Source organism: Mus pahari, chromosome 3 (assembly GCF_900095145.1).
Source record: "Mus pahari chromosome 3, PAHARI_EIJ_v1.1, whole genome shotgun sequence".
Lineage (NCBI taxonomy): Eukaryota > Metazoa > Chordata > Mammalia > Rodentia > Muridae > Mus > Mus pahari.
In genome coordinates, this window is record NC_034592.1 from 162527581 (window position 1) to 162547524 (window position 19944).

Below are 19944 nucleotides of genomic sequence, written 5' to 3' on the forward strand. Positions count from 1 at the left end.
CCTGACTGTCCTGGAACTCACTCTGGAGACCAGCCTGGCCTCGAACTCAGAAATCTGCCTGCCTCTGCCTCCCGAGTGCTGGGATTAAAGGCGTGCACCACCACGCCCGGCTTCTTCTTCTTCTTCTTCTTTTTTTTTTTAAAGATTTGTTTTATGTAAGTACACTGTCTTCAGACACACCAGAAGAGGACATCCAATCTCATTACAGATGGTTGTGAGCCACCATGTGGTTGCTGGCAGTTGAACTCTGGACCTCTGGAAGAACAGTCAGTGGTTTTAACCACTGAGCCATCTCCTCAGCCCCCAGCCCTCATACTTTCTAATTTTATTTTATTTTATTTTATTTTAGAGACAGGGCTTCCCTCTATAGCCCAGGCTGTCCTTGAACAGCAGCAACCCTGCCTCAGTTTCAAAACAAGCAAAGTCCTGTGATTAGAGGTGTGACCTATCACATTGTACCCATGCTTTTTATGGTTTAAAACTGTCAGGTGGTGACAGAAGCAGTGATGGCACACACCTTTAGTCCCAGCACTCGGGAGGCAGAGGCAGGCAGATCACTCTGAGTTTGAGGCCAGCCTGGTCTACCCAGTGGGTACAGTGTGAGAGGCAAGCACCATCATTAGTGCCTGAGTGATGAGATGGTTAGGGAGTAAAGGCCCTCGCTCCCACAAGCCTGAGAACCTGCACTGCCCACGCCCAGCCCTCCCTGATACTGTTTTGTTTTTGTAAAGGTTATTCACTGACATCTTACAGAAGACCGAGACTTAGAAAGATTGGGGTACTGAACATGTGCTCTGTTTCACGTTTTCCTCAGCCAGGTGGGGGCAGGAACCCTGCTGGACGAGGAGCAAAACGGCCGGGTGAACTAGAATGACCCGGCCATTACACTGCTGGATTTAGTGAGAGCACTGTGCTTACCTGTGCATGACTTTACTGTCACATTGGACCAGGACTTGGTAGGTGCTGGCAGTCACATGTGGCCTGGGATGGGTGATGCTGGGCAAGGTACGTGGTCTCTCTGTGCTGCCCTGGCTGTCCTGGAATTCATTCTGTACACAGGGCTGGCCTCCAACTCAGAGATCTGCCGGCCTCTGCCTCCCGAGTGCTGGGATCAAAGGTGTGCGCGGCCCCCTGCCCTGCCTTGCTGAGGACCCTTATTTAGTAGTTCAGATTTCTACTAAAAAATTGAGCTCTCCTACTCATTGAGACAAGGTCTTACTTTGTATACTAAGATCAAACTCTTGATCTTCCTGCCCACACCTGCCTAGTGCCAAGCTGCAGGCACGCAGTGCCTCTCCCAAAGGTCTGGAACAGATGGTGTACATTCTGTGAAAGCCTTTTTATTACAGCCCTGTCTGCTAATTCTAACATCTGAGTGAGTTCTGGAACAATGTCTCTCTCTAGTGACCATCTAATCTGACAGTCATTGAGTGGAAACCAGACCATGTGAATTTTTGTGGACTTCATGCAGCCTTTTTGCTTCACTTTTTTTTTTTTGGAGGTGCAGTGGAGTTACTACTTCTTTGACCCTTGCAAATCCTAAACTGGGCAGTGGTGGCGCATGCCTTTAATCCCAGCATTTGGGAGGCAGAGGTAGGCGGATTTCTGAGTTCGAGGCCATCCTGGTCTACACAGTGAGTTCTAGGACAGCCAGGACTATACTGAGAAACCCTGTCTCGAAAAACCAGACCCCATGACAGTCTTGGAAGGTGATCACCAGTCAGGGTGCACATGGCAGGGAGGTCCCCAAGACCATGTAACTGGGTGTATGTCCCAGCTCCAGTCCCAGAGAGATATCAGGCATAAAGTTCTACAGATGAGTGAGCAAAGTGGATCCACAGGCGAAGAAATGTAATCGCAGGAGAGTCGTCAGCAGCGTAGGCAGTCTTGAGTCCGGGCTGCTCTGTGACCTCGTCAACAAGGGGCTTACTGAGCATTATGGTGACTGTGGTCTGGGAACTTTCCTTTTTTGAGACCGGAACTCTGTGTAGTCCAGAGTGGCCTCAAATAGAAATCCACCTGCCTCGGCATCCCGAATCGAATGCTGAGATTAAAGGCGTGCACTCTCAGGCGAGACTCACTTCTTTAGGCGTGTGGACCGTACGGCGGCTGGATCCGGAGGAGTAGGGCAGGGCCTGGGGCGAGGAGGGGCAGGATGGCGAGGGGGGTAGGGGGTTCTTGAAGAGAATGAACGTGCAGCGGAAAGCCGGCGGTCCAGCTCATTTAACCCAACCTCAGTTTCCTCTTCCAAGGATTGGGCTTCCCGTTCCCGCCTCCCTCCGCCACGCTCCGCCGTTCCCCTCCCAGGCTCTGGCGGCACCCCAGGTCAGTGGAGTGAGCGATCCAGCAGCGGCCCGGCTCCCTCGGACAAGCCTCCTACCCTCGAGGGCGGCTGACAGACCAGTCCAACCCAACCAGCGGAGGACGGAGGGGCGGGATTCCGCAGTGGGGGCGGAGTCTGACGAAAGAGGCGTGTCTTGTCTAGAGGCGGAGCCAGGGACCGTGCGTTGTGGGAAAAAAAGCCAAGCGGTCTTTGCACCGGAAGCGGAAGTTAAAACTCACAACCAGGCCTCCGGGATGGTGGATACGGGTAGCGTGACCCGGAAGCATTTACTGAGGGACCGCCCTCCTGCCCAATAGTGCTGCGGAGGAACGAGCCACTTCCTTTCTGCGCTCTCGCTGGACCAGTGAGCAGGTACGCGGCGCGGCGTGCTGTGTGCGAGCTGGGCCGGGCCGGGCCGGGCCGGGGTGGGCTGGGCGCGGTTGGGGAGGTCGCGATCACATGGCCCGGAGTGCTTGGGGGCCATGGGTCTGGCTGGGCCCACAGACTCGGAGTGCGGGCCTGACCAGCCTCAAGACCCGCGTGGTAACTCTGCAGGGACGGCCTCAGGATGCAGAACGACGCCGGCGAGTTTGTGGACCTGTACGTGCCGCGGAAATGGTGAGCGTTTGCAGCCCCATCCTTCCTGCGCCCACTTTCCCCGCTCCCATTCATCCACTGTTCTTTCGCGACCTACTAAACGCACTGTGCATTTCTTACCCAGCTCCGCAAGCAATCGCATCATTGCTGCCAAGGACCACGCGTCCATCCAGATGAACGTGGCCGAGGTGAGCTGGGAACCCGACGGTGAGGCCAGTCCCCGAGGGAAGGAATTAAGAGGCCGTCAGGCCTGAGCCTGGCTCTTCGCGTTGTTTACTAACATCGGGGTGGGTTCGAATCATTCACCTCTTTTTTTTTTTTTTTTTAAAATCCATCCCCCCAGGTTGACAAAAACACAGGTCGGTTTAATGGCCAGTTTAAAACCTACGGCATCTGCGGTGCCATTCGCAGGATGGTGAGTTTTACCACATGGGCCTCTGCCTTGTACGGTTCATGTGACATTTGAGCTGATAGTGGTGTCCTTTTCTTCCTGTGGATATAGTTTTGGGCTTGATAGTGCATGCTCTGTCTGCTAAGCAGGGAGCCAGCTCTGTGGGGATACTCAGGTACTTATTTTTAATTTTAAAGGGAGAGTCAGATGATTCTATTCTCCGATTGGCTAAGGCTGATGGAATTGTCTCAAAGTAAGTATGGGGGAATCTCACATTGGGGTTGAGTGGCTTGGGACTTCGTAAGAGATACAGCTTTTAATACTAATTTTTCCTTTGTTAGGAACTTTTGAGCAGAAGAAATCGGGAATAATTTGTTACAAATAAAAGTTTTAAGTACCTGTGACAGTTAAGTCTGCTTTTACTGTTTTTATTATGTGGGGCTGGTGTTTTTCTTCGAGACAGGGTTTTTTCTGTATAGTCCTGGCTGTCCTGGAACTCACTTTGTAGACCAGGCTGGCCTTGAACTCAGAAATCCACCTGCTGGGATTAAAGGCCACCACACCCGGCTCAGGGCTGGTGTTTTTATTGTGACTAGAAAAGGGACAGCACACTTACCTGAAAGGAGACAAGCAAGGAAGTATGTTGCAAAAACAAGTTTTACTTTAACAAAAACATTTTAACACCTTCCATTCAAAACCTACTGGACATACACAACATTGTGAGGTCTGACACAGCTGTGTCCTGTTGAGTGCTGCAGTTGCAGCACCAGGTCTGTGGCATTGGGTCACAGTCCAGCTGGACACCATGGATATACCTCAGATTTCTGGACTCAGTCTATAGGACTCTGTTTAGCCCATGTTTGGTTTAAGGGTTGACTTTAACAGTGCTCAATACCACATACCAGCAGCTCTTAGCGTAGCTGAGGGAAGGACTAACGGCAGACCAGCTTGGTAGAATTAATATACCTTACTACATCTAGAAGCTTAAATAATGTTATCCCATCAGCCAGCCATACCTAAGATGTTCATTTTAAACAATGATGGGGCTGCCTATTGTTGAAGATAGCCTGTTTGCAGGATCGATGTCTTGCACCCAAAGATGCTGAGACATAGCATGCTTACACCAGCATAAGCATGGACAGGAAAAGACTGGTATTTGCTATCCTTCAAGGCTCCTGTCTAAGCTATTACTGATCTGATAGACCTAGGTGGTTGGTTGGTGTCAGGCTTGAGAGGATGTAAGACTGTGGAACCAAGCATGTGAAGAGCTGTGGGGCTGGCATCTGCCAGGCTGGTGACCAGTTTCTAGGGAAGGATAACAGGCCTGGGGTGGTGGAGGATAGCTCTTGATGTCAACAGGGAGACAGTGGCAAGTTGGCCTAGATGACAGGTAGCAGGATCGGTACCTTCCTGCTTGAGGATCAAGTGTGGTTCAAAGTCAGCAGCAGGCCTTAATGGGCCATTGTCTGTTCCCATAGAGACCAAATCTCAAGTTATAACTTTTCTCCATCATGATACTGCTTAGGAAAGTCAAGAGCCTACACTCAGTGGTTGTCTTAAAACGGTACAGAGACACAGGGAAAAGTTGTGCTGGCAGGAGGCAGGGGTTGGCCAAGCACTGCTGTGCATGTGACATGGGTTTCACAGTGGCAGATGCTTTAACAAGGTCCAGTGAGAGCAGACTCAGAATCAAGGTGCCTGCCCTTTCCTGTATCTTGGCCAAAAATAAAAGAGTGCTGATGGGGAGCTCTGCTTGGGTGGAGGCACCAGAAGACAGAAGCCTGGCAGTTGTAGCAAATTCAGAAGGTCTGGACACCTAGGTCTACAGGAATGGTTTCATGGGTAGGCAAAATGAAGGCTGGACCTCAGGATTCACAACATAAACCAGGCTGGTCTCAGGCTCATGAAAAGCAAGCCAAGCCCCATGCTGTTCTTGTGCTTCAGGAAAATTCTCAACAGGGAGGGTCTCAAAGGTGGAGAGGTGTGCTCCACCCCAAGATAAAAACAGTGTCTCTTTCCAAGGAAGCCAAGAGTGCCATGGGCTGTGAGGGGCAAGTGCAGTTACTGGACGAGGAACAGGGACACTAGTCAGTGCTCTAGCCAAGCTACTCGCCTTCCTGCCAAAGCAGCCTCCCTGTGGGGTGCACTGTTTGGGCTAGAACTGCTGGGTGAGGCGTCTGTAGTGAGGTAGCACTTGGTTCTCAGGGAGGTACAGGGCCAGTTCCAAAGCCACGAGCACCGTGAACTCAAATCCAATGAGATCTTTCCTGTTGAACCGGAACCTTTCCTCCAGCTTCTGCAGTGAAGGGAACAAAGGGTGAGTGGGTTAGCTCCTTCTGTGTCCCCACCTAAGGCCCAGTGCCTGCTGTGCACACCTCACACTCACGTCAATAAGCTGCTTCACTTCATTCTTGCGGAGGTCACTGCTGATCTTGGCGGCCAACAGAACACAGGCTCCAGCACACAGCTTGCGGTTCTGTTTGTTGAGTTTGCCCTGCAGTACGAGCTTCTCAAAGTACACATAGGCCATGGACACGGTCACAGGCTCCAAGCTGCACTCTTCAGAAAGGTTCCGCATCTCCCGTTTTAAACTGTGGGTGGGATGGGAGCCATGTCCCTGGGGCGAATCTATGTCATGAGACAGCAGCCTCCCTTCCATGGCTGTGCCATGTTCTGTGGGCTGTCAGCACACATGGAGAAAGCCCAGAGCCAGGTTAGGTGGCTGGGAAGGGGTATCTGCCTAGCTCTCCCTTACCTCCTAATTTTGCTCAGTGTCAGTTTGATATGAGGGAACTTCTCCCTGAAGGTCTCGTTCATGTCCTTCTTGAGGTCTGCAGGTTTCACATACTCTATAACGGTGGTCTATAACAGAAGCAGAGGTAAGTGGGCCAAGATGCTTGGGAATGGATGCCCTACAGCCTGGATGTGCACACATAAGCATGTGGGGCTTCCAAGAGGATAACATGGCTCAGTCTGTCCATCCTCTGGATAGGCCTAGCCTGCCAGGCATTCAGAGCTGACTGCAGATGTCCAGCATGGCTGGCTATCCTGCTTGGGCACACTGCCCTTGGCTACGTACGACCCTTCCCAATACCTGTTGGTGCTGGGTGGGGACAAGGCACCCTGAGATGGCTGTTCTGAGTCTGGTGTGGATCACCTAAACCTTGAACTACATTAGGGTTATGACCTCACCATGTATGAAGCAAAGATGAGCACACGCTTATGTTTCCCACATGGCCACTGTGGGTCGTCCAGGAGGTTGGGGTTGTATTCTACTGCATCTCCCCCGTCGCTTCCTGTAGGCAGAGGCAGCTATTGACACCCTAGATCCTGATCAGAACCCACACCTTCCCTCTCCCACTGCAGATAATGGATAGGCATGAGAGCAAGGCTCAGGTCTGAGAGGGGCTCCAGGTCAAAGGAGAGGGCTTAGGTACAAGAAGTGACTTCTGGACAGAGCCCCCTCCCCACACTTTCTGGGATCCTTTCCTCTGAGAAGCCTTGGTACAGAGGCATGAGTGTGGCTTGTACTGCTGCCTGGCCCATCGCTGTGCCTAGCCCAGACCTCAGCTACCTAGTTCTGTGCCAGCTGGTGTTGACTTGGTAGGCACAGGTTTGTGTCTTGAACCTGGTGGAGCCCTGGGGATGCTGGGCCGAGGCTGGGGCAGCAAGCCATGGCTGTCATTCTTGTGTATTACCAGAGCATTAGTAGGGTACAGGAACTTTGCATAAGACACGACCTGGAAAAGCAATCACATTAGAGCCCAGTTCTGCTCCCCAGGCCAGAAAGTACAACCAAGTTCTGCTTCCCTCTGCCCTCCGGTGAGGAGCCTGAAGCCATGCTGCTACCCCGTTGGAGCGGGTACTCAGGTCAGAGCTTCCACGCCTAATCTGTGGTCTGAAGCCTGGCTAGTCTCTGTCTTGGAAGAAGACCCTTGGCCTACTTACTGGTCCAGAACCAAGGCTCTATGTGGAGAACCCAGGGGAGCAGTTGGGTTACCCACAGCTAGCAGTGGCCGTGTATGGTGTACTCTTACGCCCTTTCTCTGGGTGGCATGAGCCAGCTAGTGACAGGTATAACGAACGGGGTGTGGCTCGCTCCCAATACTGTGCCTTAATGTGCAGCGCCTGTCTGCCTAACTCTGCTGGCCAATGGCTGGCCACAGGGCTCTTGCCTTTCCATCTGCTCCCAGCTCAACGCCTTCCAATTCAAAGACCATCTCAGAAGAAACAGAAACGCCGCCGGATGGGTGCCTCTGCTTCTGGCTGTCCACCCTCAGGTCACTGCAATGTATATGAGAGGGAGGGATGTAGTCCCTCTGCCTGTGGTCAGTGGGTGGATGCTCAGCCCACAGGGAATCCACCCACACAGAATGCTCCTGCCACCAAGTCCTCAACACAGGAGAAGGGGACGGGCATGACCTTGGAGGTACATGACAGAAGGTTTAACCTGAGGGCAGCCTATATCTTACTCCTGCCTTGTGGATGACAGGATAGATGTCATCTGTCATAGCACCTGGGAGCCACCACTCGGAACATCCCTGAACACTTACCGGACTTGAGCTTAAATTCACTTCCCAGGTACCTCAGTCCCTTCAACTGCAGCCACACAGCTCAGCAGCTGGCCTGGGATCCTGAGAACTGGCTACCTCCCACTCTGGGCAGGAGGTTTCTCTTTGCCGACTATTGTTCTGTGGGGTCACATACAACACTGCCCCGCCCCAACAGCTGTTTCCTTCTTCCCTGAATTACACTCAGGACACAATCGCCTGGGCTGGGGTTTAGGAGCTTATTTGAGAGAGGTTCAGAAATATCTCAGTCAACCTATATATAGCCTACTGATACACACCTGTATATAGCTAACCTATATATATAGCCAACCTATTCGTACCTATCTATCTATCCATCCATCTACACCCCCCCCCACACACACATATAGTCTGAACAGAACCTGTGGATCCGGGGAATAAGAGCCTGGAATGCAAGTTCCTAGGCTGTGGTGGGAGAGGATATGCTGACCCCCATGAGTCTGAGACCCCAGCCTACACTCAAGAGTGGGCTGCACTGATTGTGCTCAGCAGGACCAGGGATTACCCGTGTTCACAGCATGGGCGTTCTCTTACCTGATCCGTAGGCCTTCTCCATAGGGCAGGACTGAGAAGGCCGCACACAGGGACCGCTTGGCACAGATGAGTACAATCCTGTGGGAGGCCGAGGTCAGAGCAGGGCAGGAACTCTGTCCTGTCTACATTTGGGTGATAGGAAACTGCCAGAGCCACCAAGGGGACTTGGATTCTGGAAGCCAGGTCTGGCATCTTAGCACTTGGGCCAGATTCACTAGAGTTGCTTAGGAAGTTCCCTGTTCCCAGGCATAGGGCCACCGAGTTCATTTCTTGGGAGCACAGGTTACCCAGGAAAGGGCAGCTTCATTTGCACAAAGAGAGGGCGCAGGAAGCTGCCAAAGTTCATTGGCAATAGGCTGCAGATAAACACAAGGCTTACGGCTGATAGAGAACACCTGGATATAATACAGAACTCAGCTATCTAGGGGGGCTTAGGACTGGGGCCCCTGGATGCTCAAAGCTAAAACCATAGGCCACCTTGTTGTCTCAGTACTTTGGATTTGCAGGTCCTGCAGCAACACTTCCTGGGCACACTTATCACTGTCACCTACAGTGGGGAAGGGGACTCAGAGTGACAGAGTAGTGTGATCAGAGGAGATCAGAGTGACAGGTAGTGTGTTACCAGGGCAGGCATATGCAGCTGCCTAGATTCTAGCTTAGTACTGTTCTGGGGACCCAAACACTAGTTTGAGTTAAGCCTCCCATATGTCCCCCAATATACCTCATCTCCATCTGTGTGTCCCCAGTGTAACTCTTAGTGCTGCCAAGTATAACCATGCCTTATCTTGTATATGCTCCCCAAATATGGCCGCACCTTCTATCCTGGGCACATTTGGGGGGTGGGGAGGCATTTTTTGCTTTCCCTAGTCTCTTTTTCTTAAGATCTGTGTCCAGCTGGTGGCCCTTCCCTGGGATTATACAGTGGTGGCTTGCTGGCCTGGCTATACTAGCCAGTGTTCAACTAATATAGAGGGTCAGGGGATAATGGGTGATAGAGAAAGGGCTGCTGCCAACAAGGGCAGGGGCCAGGTCTCATATTTCTGGCCTCCAGAGGCACGGCCTAGTCCTACAGCACAGGGAGCACAGTGGCAGCCCAGGCCAGGCCCTACACACTCCCACCTGCTGTTCTTTGTGTCATACTGCCTCATGTTCTTGATGAAGTGGGTTTTCTTCAGGCCTTTGTGTCTTGGTGATCCAGATGCATGCTTGGTTCTGTAAGGTAAAAAGCAGGTCGTTCTTGCCCTCCTTGGACTTTCTTGTGGCTCCTGGGGTCAGAGGCCTTGGAGCAGGGGCAGGCGGGGTGTATACCTCTGCACCGAGGCACATCCCACTGCGTCTTCCAGAAACTCAAGGGAACAGCGCTGAGATGTGACTCGTCTCCTGTAGGAAGACACCATGGCCTCAGAAGGGACAACAGACAGACTCCAGGAAGCCTTTGCGGCAGGTCCCTGAGCAGAACTGAAGTAGTGTAGGAATATGCAGGGAGGGCTGGCATGAAACCAAGAGGCTTCAAGACCTCCTGAATCAAGACTGCAGCATGGGGAAGTCCTTGTCCTTGTCCTAAGGGAAAGCATCTAGTGCATGGCAGTTCCAATACACACATGTACATACACATGTATGTACACACATACATGCACAAATACACAGGGATACACACATGCATGCACACAGACACGACACATACACAGACACTCCTCCCAGGAGCTGTTTCTGGGTCTAGAACATTCTTTTCCAAATGTACAACTTAGATTTCCTTGTGGACTTTGGGTTCTAGTTCCACATTGTCCCTCAGGAAGACCTGTTGGTGACTGTCACTAAAGGAAGGTGACAGCTCTGCTTTGGGAGCACTGATCCCCGTGGGTCACCAGTGCCTTTATCCAGGAGGCCAGGACGTGGGAGGCTGTTTCTGTTTCCCAGCACCGTGTGCCAGAAGAGGCTTCTTCAGGCCGAGGAAGGCGACCCTACCTTCACACCAGGACTACAAGCTCAAGTCTTTGGTCCCATGGGCAAATGACTAGTCACAGATCGTCTGGTTCTTCCAGGACACAGTTAGTGAAAGCAACAGCAAAGCTACAATCTCACAGTGTGGGAAGGGAAGGGGTGGTCTGTGTTCTGAGCTTGAAGCTTGCCCAAGACCTCGCCATTGACAAGTTTGTGCCAGGGCCCCCTGAAAGCACAGAGTCACCAGGAGCCTCAAGCTGAGGATGAGGAACGCCAAACACCGTGACTCCCTTGCACAGCCTTAAAAATGAGGGCCTGTATCTAGACATGAGTGCACTGTAGTTTCCCGTCTTTATTTTCCTATTATCAGCCATGTGGTATGTTATTAAAGAAAAAATAAGGAACAGCTAGGCATGGAAGTATGGACGATGGTGAGTTTGAGGCTAGCCAAGGCTATATGAGACCTTATCTCTTTTTGTTTTGTTATTATTTAATTTTAAAAGCAGGATCTCATGTGCTCCAGACTGGCCACAGACTTATAGGTAGCTGCAAATAGCCTCGAGCTCCTAACCCCTTAACCTCCACTGCTGCCTGTTGGGATTACATAGAAAAGCAACTCCTTCAAAAGCCACTCACCCACGTATCTTAACTCCCTATAAGTCACCAGGAGTACTGTGGCACCAATCATTGTGACAAAGGGTCATAAAATGCAATGATTCTGTCACTTCTTGCCACAGCATCTGTATGTGTATATACATGTGCGTGCATGTGAGTACATGCATCTCATGTTGAAGATCTCCAGTCTCACACATGGTACGCAAGTTGCTTTACCACTAAGCTACACTCCAGACCCTAGAACACACCTGTTAAATGCACCTGACTCAGCCAGGCGTGGTGGTGCACACCTTTAATCCCAGCACTCGGGAGGCAGAGGCAGGCGGATTTCTGAGTTTGAGGCCAGCCTGGTCTACAAAGTGAGTTCCAGGACAGCCAGGGCTATATAGAGAACCCCTGTCTCAAAAAACAAAACAAAACAAAACAAACAAAAAATGTACCTGACTCAGCTTGTGTGCAGGATGCCTGGACCATTAAGGATTAGTGATATATGTCAAACACTCTCACTAGTCCTCACTCCAAGAGAGTCCTGGAAGTAGATATCTGGCCAAGGAATTCACCGGGGCATACAGTCTGAGGCTTCCCAAACAGAAGCTGGAACATACATGAGCCACCCCACTCCTGCCTGGACTTCAGCAATTGTGCGGGCATTTTCTTTTTTTCTTTTTTTTTTTTTGGTTTTTTCGAGGCAGGGTTTCACTTTGTAGACCAGGCTGGCCTCGAACTCAGAAATCTGCCTGCCTCTGCCTCCCGAGTGCTGGGATTAAAGGCGTGCGCCACCACGCCCGGCGTGCGGGCATTTTCAAATAAAGAACTGAGCCACCTGCCTGTGGGATGACTGCACCTCAGTTGTACTAACTGCTGCTCCACGTACGCATGCTGTCCTTGTGCCTCACTCTGTACCGAGTTCCTCTCACCCAGTGGGCACAAAGCACAAAGTGGCTATGTCATAGTTAGGAAGCCTCCAGTGGTGCTGGAGGCCAGCAGGCAAAGGCATACTGAAGACACAGTGGTGAGGTGAGCCTGACATCCAAGGACTTCCAGGTACCTGGAGAGGAAAGCCCCAGGCTGGCCTCCAGCCAGAAGCCCCAGGCAGGAATGCCAATGAGGACTGAAGACCAGGGCCTCTCTACAACTTCCTTCAGGGTTCTGTGGCTGGCGGGGTGCAGAGGGTCTCCCAGAGAGGGGACTCAGTCAGTCCCCAGTGCAGTATTTTCCCTGAGAGCTCCCAATCACATCGGCCTGTCCGTCCTTCCAGATTTACAGGTGGGGAGCTCTTTTACAACATTAAAGGCTTCACTGACTTGTGGGTGTGTCTGATGCGACTAAGCTCAAGAACATAACTGAGCTTGGAGATATGGCCTTTAAAGAGATTACCTGGGGTGGCCCTTAATCCAGTGTGACTGGTATCCTTAAGATTAAGGCACAGACACACAGAGGGAGGACCATGTGATGACAAGGGAGGACAAGTCTATGAGGTCAAGGGTGAGCCCTCAAAGGCAGCCTGCCACACCTTCTTGGGCTTCTGGCTTCCAGATGTGAGAAATAAAAGTCTGTTGCTTGGGGCTGGAGATGAGTGGTTAAGAACCCTGGTTGCTCTTCCAGAAAACCTAGACTCAATTCCTAGCACCCACATGGTGGCTCAATACCATCTGTAACACCAGTTCTAAGGGATCACTCTATTTTGACCCCTGTGGGTACTAAGCAAATACATGGTACACAGACAGACATACAAGTAAAACATCCATACATACAATTTACCAGCCCATTGTCTGCAGGGGCTTTGGAATGGCTCTAGACTTCATTGTGCAAGAAGGTGCCCTGCAGGACTGCTGTGTGCTTACTGTACACAGGTCCTTGGCCTGTGCCAAACGTCTGGCAGTAGCCATTTCCTGAGCATGAACTCTGGGGAGCTGCATCTGATTAACACCAGATCCATACTGTCCCTGGAGCACCATTAACTGAGGCCCCGTTCCAGCAGGATAGTTGGCTTGCATGAGGTGTGGCATGGTCAGGACCTGCCTGCCAGGCAGAGCCATGAAGATCCCTGGACCATGTCCTTGCCTGTGCTTGTTGCTGAAACAGGTATATAGCCATTACCTCACACCAACAAATGCTGTCAAATGCTGTGACACTCACCCATGAGTGGGGATGGCACAGAGAGCCCTGGCTGCCCAGGAGCACACAAGCCCTCGCCATTCACTCCAGGTCCTGGTGGGCTCCGAGACTGTCACAGTGACCCCAGTCCATGGTTCTCCCTTCTTTCTTACATGGTCACTTACATCCATTAAATGACAAAGTCATAGGAATTTGCAGAAAACCAACCAGCGTGAACTGACTGACACACCTGGTGCTTTGATGCCGCTTTTGGTGCCACTTCCAGAGGACCCTGCAGCCACCAGCTGGGCCTGTGTTAGGAACAAGACACCACCCAGAGGCTCTGGAGGACAGTGGGTCAGGTACCTTGTCTAGAAGCATGGCCAGAGGGCAGGAAGGATGCTCACTGCATGTTGAGTGGTGGGGGCAGACCTGCCCAGAGAGGAGTAGCTAAGGGCTGGAAGCCCAGGACAGGGAAAAGCAGCTGGCCTGGGGTGGGTCCTGAGGGAAGAGTCTGTTCTGAGGCCCTTAGGGCCATCTGCCTAGCATGGCATTCCCTGAGGTAATTATCCAGGCAAAACCAGGTGGCTGATCGTGGCCCTGGGATCTCATTTGCAAGTCCTCAGAGACAGTGTGGGAGGGCTGTGGCAGATCTTTCCTCCGGCGCCCAGCTTGCTCTTCCTGTTATTTTCCGGTCCCTTTAGGGATGGCATGCTCCCCTGGGAGCTTGCACAATGTTCCCAGTTGGTCCAACATGTTGCTCCCTGTGGTTTTCTCCTTCCTCACAAGCATGCTATTTGTAAATCTAATCGTCAGAACTGTACCAGGTAGGCACTACTCTTATTCAGTTTCAGATAGGGAAACTGAGGTACAGAGCCATTCAACTTGTCTGAAATCAAACAGCTGGCAACAGAGGAGTAGAGGCCCATGTGTATAGTTCAGCTACTCTGAGGAACGGCCAGGTTCTTCTGGTGCAGACACCATGCTTCATAGACAAGACAGGATCATACCCCATAGTGTGCCCTGAACTGACCCCACTGTGAGCCAGCTGTGCTGGCCAGAGTAAGGGATGACATGTGGGATGTCTGTGAATATGATGCATCATATGATACTCTATGTAGCAGTGGGTGTCTTGGTGAGGAGACGGATGAGGAGGGTGTGAGGAAACCCAGGGGCTGTTCTCTGGAGTGTGTACGGTGGCATGTACTGCATGTCCACGGGGACTCCTGTACTGTTCCCATGTGCCTGCCACCTCAATTTGAGAATAGCTAAAAGCAGATAAACACTGAGGAGCAATCTGGACTTTCTGTCGCCTCAGCTGACACTCTCCAGACAACTAGAAAAGTCCAAGTGTGGTAGACCCAAGCTCAGTGCCTCCAGCTGCAGACATACAGGACAGTGTCTGCTCTACTCCATGGGTGTGGTCACATGGCAACGACTGGAGCCCTCTACATGTGACAGGGGATGAAGAGGCCAGGGGTCAAGAGTGAGAGGGAAGGTGCTAGCTAAGAGCTGCTACTGCTGAGCAGTTCAGCTGTCCTAACAGCTCAGAGCTGCCCCTTAACAACTCTGCTGCTGCTACTAAAGTCCACCTTCCTCTGTTCTTCAGCCAGTACCTGAAACCTAACTACAGACCTTAAACAGCAACTGGTACGTGACAGGCTTCCTTACTTGGAACTTGGGAGATGGGGAGAGGTCTAGGTGGGACCACGTCCCTGTGGCTTTGATTCTGTGCCCATTAGGGATCCAGGAAGAGTGGAGGGGCTGTGCAGGCTCGGGACAGACTCAGGAGTCACCCGTCACATGACAGGTTGCAGAGAAGCCCCCAGTGAGGAGCCCATCCTGGCCAGCATGCTCAGGGGTCTGGGACCCTCCTCTGCTAAGGAAGCACAACAGCACTCAGTCAGGGCCCAGGGCTCTGTTCCCCTGCCCCAGCACATCATTTGGCTCATCACAGACCTGTATCTGCTAAAAACAAACAAACAAACAAATAAGCAAAATACCCCATGGTCTCCGGGTGAGTCTCTTTCACAGCACTCCATGAAGAGAGGCCTGTGGTCTAGCAGCTTCACAGGGAAAGAGTGGGGCCTCAGAGGCAGGGTCAGCAACTGGGCTGTCCTAGAGAACTGACTACTCCAGTGGTTTTCAGCCCCTAGTGAGCAGATTCTGGGCAGAGACTAATACCCAGGTGCCAAGTTGCTCAATGGCTCCTCTAAGCGGCTCAGGTGCTACTCAGGGCTGGCCTAGGCCCCTCTTCCAGATCAAAGCAGAACACAGCCTCCTGCCTCTACGGTATGCCCAGCTCTCTGATGGTGGGTGCAATTAGGTTGCAATTTGCAAAGTCATTTGCCTGAGGGGACCTTCCCTTCCTCTTCATCTCTCCAGCAGGCATGAGCAGGGCTGTAGTGAGTTGAAGTAGTTCCCCAAAAAGATCCATCAAAAGCCTCTGGGGCCTAGGAAGGGATCAAGGTGAAAGGAGGACAGGAAAAGCCTGTGAGGCCATGCAGGGAGGAACCCCCATGGAGAGAAGGAGAGGGATCAACACAGCAAAAGCCACCGGCACCCAAGGCCTGTGGAAACTGTACGGGGTCAGAAGCACCTCCAGGTTACAGCCTGACCTTCAGTGATTGGCATCCAGGGCTGGGGGGAAAAGTGCTGCTGCTGCGAGCTACCTTTGTCTCCATGCCTTGGAGGTGCACACACAGGCTCTCTAAAAGGCAGCAGTGGGCAAGCAGCTGGAATACACACTCTGAATGGGACCACAAAGCCTAGAGGTGAGCCTACTCCCAGGCGCGCAGTAAAAGAGACAATAAACAGCTCAAAGCCCTTCGCAGACCATCAGCAGCGACTGTCCCGAGAGCCCAAGGTAGGATCAAGGACAAAGAGCTTCTGTCAGCCTATATCACAGAGCAGGAGACTGAGGCTGTAAGACACCCATCAGCTGCTCAAGGTCACAGAGCTACCGGATGGAGGATGGCTGGTCTACATTCACTGTGACACAGCCTTCAGGAGGCCAGCCACTGTTGTCTTTCCTACCCACAGACTGGGAACTGGGGGTAGACCGTTGTCCTCCTGCTGAAGGCCTGTGACCACACAAGGATAACAACTCTCCAACACCAGGGCAGTGCCAAGAACTCGGAAGCACAGCCCCAGAAGAAGATGTCTGCCGTACGCAGCTGTATTGTGGGCAACAGCACAGGGGTCAGGATGAAGGAGGGTGAGGACGAATGGCTGGAAGAGCTAGGGCGGCGTGGATACCAAAGGGAGCCTCAACCACAAACGTTTCAGCCTTCACAAGGGGTCCAGCTAACACTCTGGGACAAACTGACCCCTTGTCCCCACTGTATCCCTCTTTTTCCTATGGAGTAGCATGGCCTGGCCCTACCTGTAGGCTGAGGTGGTAGCCACAGAAAGTTGAGGCTCTTCTGGCCACAGATATGTGATGCAGAGTCAGAAGGCAGACAGTTCTTCCCATCACAGACCTGCCTAGGGCTTCCCACACCTGGGAGCCAGCCACCTGGCAGGAGCTTGGATATATAGCAGTGGGGGCGGCCCAGAAGGGATCTCAGTGTCCAGACCTGGCTCCTGTTGTCACTCTTTAGGTGAAGGCTGAGAATGCAAGAAGGGGCTGAGCAGGCTGAGATCCACATGGTGCCTGGTAGCTGTGGCCATCTGGGAAGTGAGCATAGCCTGGGGGTGGGGGGTGGGGCATAGTGAGGAATAAGAGCTGTCCTGGGCTAGGGTGAAGGACCCTAGAATCCAGGCAGGGGAGGAAGAAGAGTTACATGTTGCAGACCCTGAGTCCAGCAGGTGTGGGACAGTGGGCAGGGAGGTCTGGCCAGGTGTATAAGGCCGAGAAGAGATGAGACCATGTAGGTAAAACCCTGGCCCATAAGCTGAGTTGGACACACAGCCTGTAAAAAGTGTTTGTGAGTCCCTGTGTAGGGTAGCCAGTGGAGGGATGTGTCTAGAGTCAGTTAGACCAAGGGAACTCCGAAATCCATCTTCAGGGGACTTGCAAGATAAAGAGCTGACCCCATATCCAGGAGTTGACAGCTTTAGTGGAACTATCCCCTACATCTGTAGGCTGACCAGCTTCAGTTAATCCCAAACTCAGCTCCTGTATTCTGGACTGATGCTGCCACATCACCTCAGCCCCAGTCAAGGGCAGATGGGACTACAAGCCACTCTGACTCTTGCACGCTGCAGTGATGGGCCGGCACGTACTAGAATGAAGGACCACTGGACGACCCTAGTCCCTGCATCATGGGTTGAAGAACCCCCTTCCCTAGTTACCCGACACCTTGATCTTGGGCTGGTCATCTTGACCCTACGTCCTGGGCTGACCAGTCCGGTTCACCCAGACCTCTGAGTGTTAGCTGATGGGTACCAAGTGACCATACCTGTGTGGAGGGTGAATGGACCCACCTCATCCCAACCATGTCCAGGTCTGCCGAGCTTGTGGCTTACCCGAACCCACAGGTCAACTACCCTGTGACCTGGGAGGAGGGACCTGGCTCACCATCCCCCGGTGCCCCGGGCTGCCAAGGCCATAGGTCACACAGCCGGAGTGCTGGTTAGGCCTCTAGGCCACCCTGACCCCAGCGTGCAGCCGCCCCCCGTCCAGCCCACTCACCTTTGGCGCTGCCCGTCCAGGCCAAGGCCGGCGGGCGCCGTCGTGGGGCTGAGCAGGCCCTGGGGCGCGGGCCTGGCTGGCAGCCCCGGGAGGCCTCCAGGTGGAGCGGGCGGCGGCGCGGGCGCCTCGCGGGCCTCGGTGGGCGGTGGCGGCGGCGGCGGTGGCTTCTCGCCTCCGGGACCCAGGCTCGGGGGCCGTCCGTCCAGGGAGATGTTGTTGAGAAAGAAGAGGGCGGCCTGGCGGCGCCGGGAGTCCCCGCGCCTCCGCGGCACGGCCGACGGGTTCCGGGCGGCCGGCGCGGGCCTGGAGGGGCCGGGGGCCGGACCCGGGGCTCCTCCCGCCGCGGCCGCGGCCATGCTCGAGTGCGCCGCCGCGCCGCGCCGCCGCGCAGCTGCCCATTGGCCGCGGCGCGCCTGCATGCAAATACCACCCCGTCATTCCCACCCATTGGCCGCGGCGCGCCTATATGCAAATATAGTTCCGCGGTCCCTGTCCATTGGTCGCGGCGCGCCTTCATGCAAATACCACTCCGTCACTCCCGCCCATTGGCCGCAGCGCGCCTATATGCAAATATAGTTCCGCGGTCCCTGTCCATTGGTCGCGGCACGCCTGCATGCAAATAAGGCTCCTCTGAGCCCTTCGATTGTGCGGTGGCCAGGCGCTCCCCTGAGTCCTAGCGGTAGTTATATTCTGTCTGTCGTAATTTGGCTAAACACGGCAAGGTCGGTGGGTGCACGGAACCTGTGTCCTGTTCTTGGACTCAGTGTACAGGGCACCCTTCAGCGAATGTTCATTATGGGCTGCAGACTCAGGGTGCGGGCTTGTCGGGGGTCACTTGCTCCGGGGTGTTTCTTCAGCTCTGGGGTTCTTCTGGGCAGGTATCCATCCATGCTCTACCAGAGCCCGCAACTTCCGGGGCTGTGCCGCCTGGCCTCCTCACTGAACGTTGAAGACACCCGTGTATGGTCTGAGGACAGTTGACACCTTCCTGGGTTGCCTCAGTTGCATCATGGACGTGGTCTTGAGTCTGCATGATACTGGAGTTTCAGTTTCCTCCGTGGAGTATACAAACCCTTCTGGCTCTGTACCGTCTGTGTGTGTGTGTGTGTGTGTGTGTGTGTGTGTCGGTCCTTACCTGTAGAGAGTCTCCATCCTACCACCACCTGCTCTCTCCAGATCCCATGTGGGCTTCTTGTCTGTTTGTTTGTTTTTGTTTTCCAAGACAGGGTTTCTCTCACTCTGTAGACCAGGCTGTCCTCGAACTCAGAAATCCTTCTGCCTCTACCTCCCAAGTGCCGGGATTAAAGGCATGCGCCACCACTGCCCGGCAACTTCTTGTCTTTAAAGTGTTCAATGGATCATTGAAGAAACACAAAGGAAAATCTCCCTGATGTTCTTTCTGGTCTATGGTCACTGCCTGCTCTGGTCCTGTGGCTACTTGCAATGGGTGCTGGAGTGGAGTTGGTTGAGGGACAGGGATCCCTGGGAAGTGGCTTTTTGCTTGGAAGAAGCCATTGGTGGTGTGACCCATAGGAGTCCACACTGCCAGTTCCCTCCCTGCTTTCAAGGCTCAGGCAGGCTGATTCTGTCAGACACCCCCTCTATCCATGGCGTCTCCCTTTCACCCTGAACAAGTAGGCTAACCCTTATTCTGTTCTGCCACCTCCTCTTCTCCACTGCCTTTTCCTAGCTACCCCCTGCCAGGAACCAGTGACAAGGTGGGCAGTTTTCCTGTCTAGTAGAACGCAGGGCTTGGTCCATTGAGTGGTGGGCACTCCCAGAGTCATTTCTGTCAGGGGGCCATGGTATCTGCTGACCTGGTGTGATGTCCTTCACACTCAGGCCGCTGTTAGCAGCTACTGTCCGTAAGTGACCATAAGAGCAGCTCGCCTTTCTGAGTTTTGGTCTCTGGTAGCATGACTGACGTGCTAGCTTAAGCTGCTTTGGGATGGGTAATTGAGAGATGATAGTGTTGGGCCTGTGGTACAACGGCTTTAGGTCCTTGCTGCTAATGTGAACAGTCCTTGATATGGAGGGACAACAAACTCATGGCTAACAGAAGCCACTGTCCAGCAGGGATGACAAGAAGGAGTGTTCCCGCCAGGGTACCACGAGTGAGGACATAGCCCTAGAGCTAGACCCCAATATTGGCAGACACTGTGGAACCTGTGAGGTGACTGAGGGACATTTAAACAGGAACTTGGCCTCTTCCTGGGTGTGG

The 19944-nt window shown here is 53.1% G+C and overlaps 2 protein-coding genes across 3 annotated transcripts; one reads left to right on the top strand and one right to left on the bottom strand.

Moving 5' to 3' along the window:
- Positions 1-2628: 2628 nt before the first annotated feature.
- Rps21 (ribosomal protein S21) lies at positions 2629-3722 on the top strand. 2 transcript variants are annotated; one of them, XM_021194390.2, is made up of 6 exons: positions 2629-2695; positions 2879-2941; positions 3045-3108; positions 3264-3335; positions 3509-3564; positions 3653-3722. In XM_021194390.2, the coding sequence occupies exons 2-6, from the start codon at positions 2892-2894 to the stop codon at positions 3660-3662; spliced, it is 252 nt and encodes an 83-aa protein (XP_021050049.1). In that variant the 5' UTR covers positions 2629-2695; positions 2879-2891; the 3' UTR covers positions 3663-3722. The 2 variants fall into 2 exon arrangements, with proteins under 2 accessions (XP_021050049.1, XP_029392486.1); XM_029536626.1 differs by having other exon boundaries at positions 2632-2695; positions 2858-2941.
- A 228-nt stretch (positions 3723-3950) lies between these two features.
- Cables2 (Cdk5 and Abl enzyme substrate 2) lies at positions 3951-18083 on the bottom strand. Its single transcript, XM_021193648.1, has 10 exons — positions 17724-18083; positions 9743-9814; positions 9554-9646; positions 8435-8512; positions 7487-7595; positions 6886-7051; positions 6504-6607; positions 6067-6173; positions 5698-5902; positions 3951-5607 (listed from the first exon to the last, which is right to left on the bottom strand). The coding sequence occupies exons 1-10, from the start codon at positions 18077-18079 to the stop codon at positions 5467-5469; spliced, it is 1431 nt and encodes a 476-aa protein (XP_021049307.1). The 5' UTR covers positions 18080-18083; the 3' UTR covers positions 3951-5466.
- Positions 18084-19944: the final 1861 nt, after the last annotated feature.

Bases quoted from the DNA above. Each gene is read 5' to 3' on its own strand.
- Cables2 (XM_021193648.1), bottom strand. From the start codon at position 18,079: ATGGCCGCGGCCGCGGCGGGAGGAGCCCCGGGTCCGGCCCCCGGCCCC. The intron at 7,052-7,486 runs GCAAGAGCCCTG...TTGCTTTTCCAG, and splicing joins AGCTGGGAGCAGATGGAAAG to GTCGTGTCTTATGCAAAGTT. The intron at 6,608-6,885 runs GTAGCTGAGGTC...CTCTGCCTACAG, and splicing joins ACCAGCTGGCACAGAACTAG to GAAGCGACGGGGGAGATGCA.
- Rps21 (XM_021194390.2), top strand. From the start codon at position 2,892: ATGCAGAACGACGCCGGCGAGTTTGTGGACCTGTACGTGCCGCGGAAA. The intron at 2,942-3,044 runs GTGAGCGTTTGC...TTTCTTACCCAG, and splicing joins CTGTACGTGCCGCGGAAATG to CTCCGCAAGCAATCGCATCA. The intron at 3,109-3,263 runs GTGAGCTGGGAA...CCATCCCCCCAG, and splicing joins TCCAGATGAACGTGGCCGAG to GTTGACAAAAACACAGGTCG.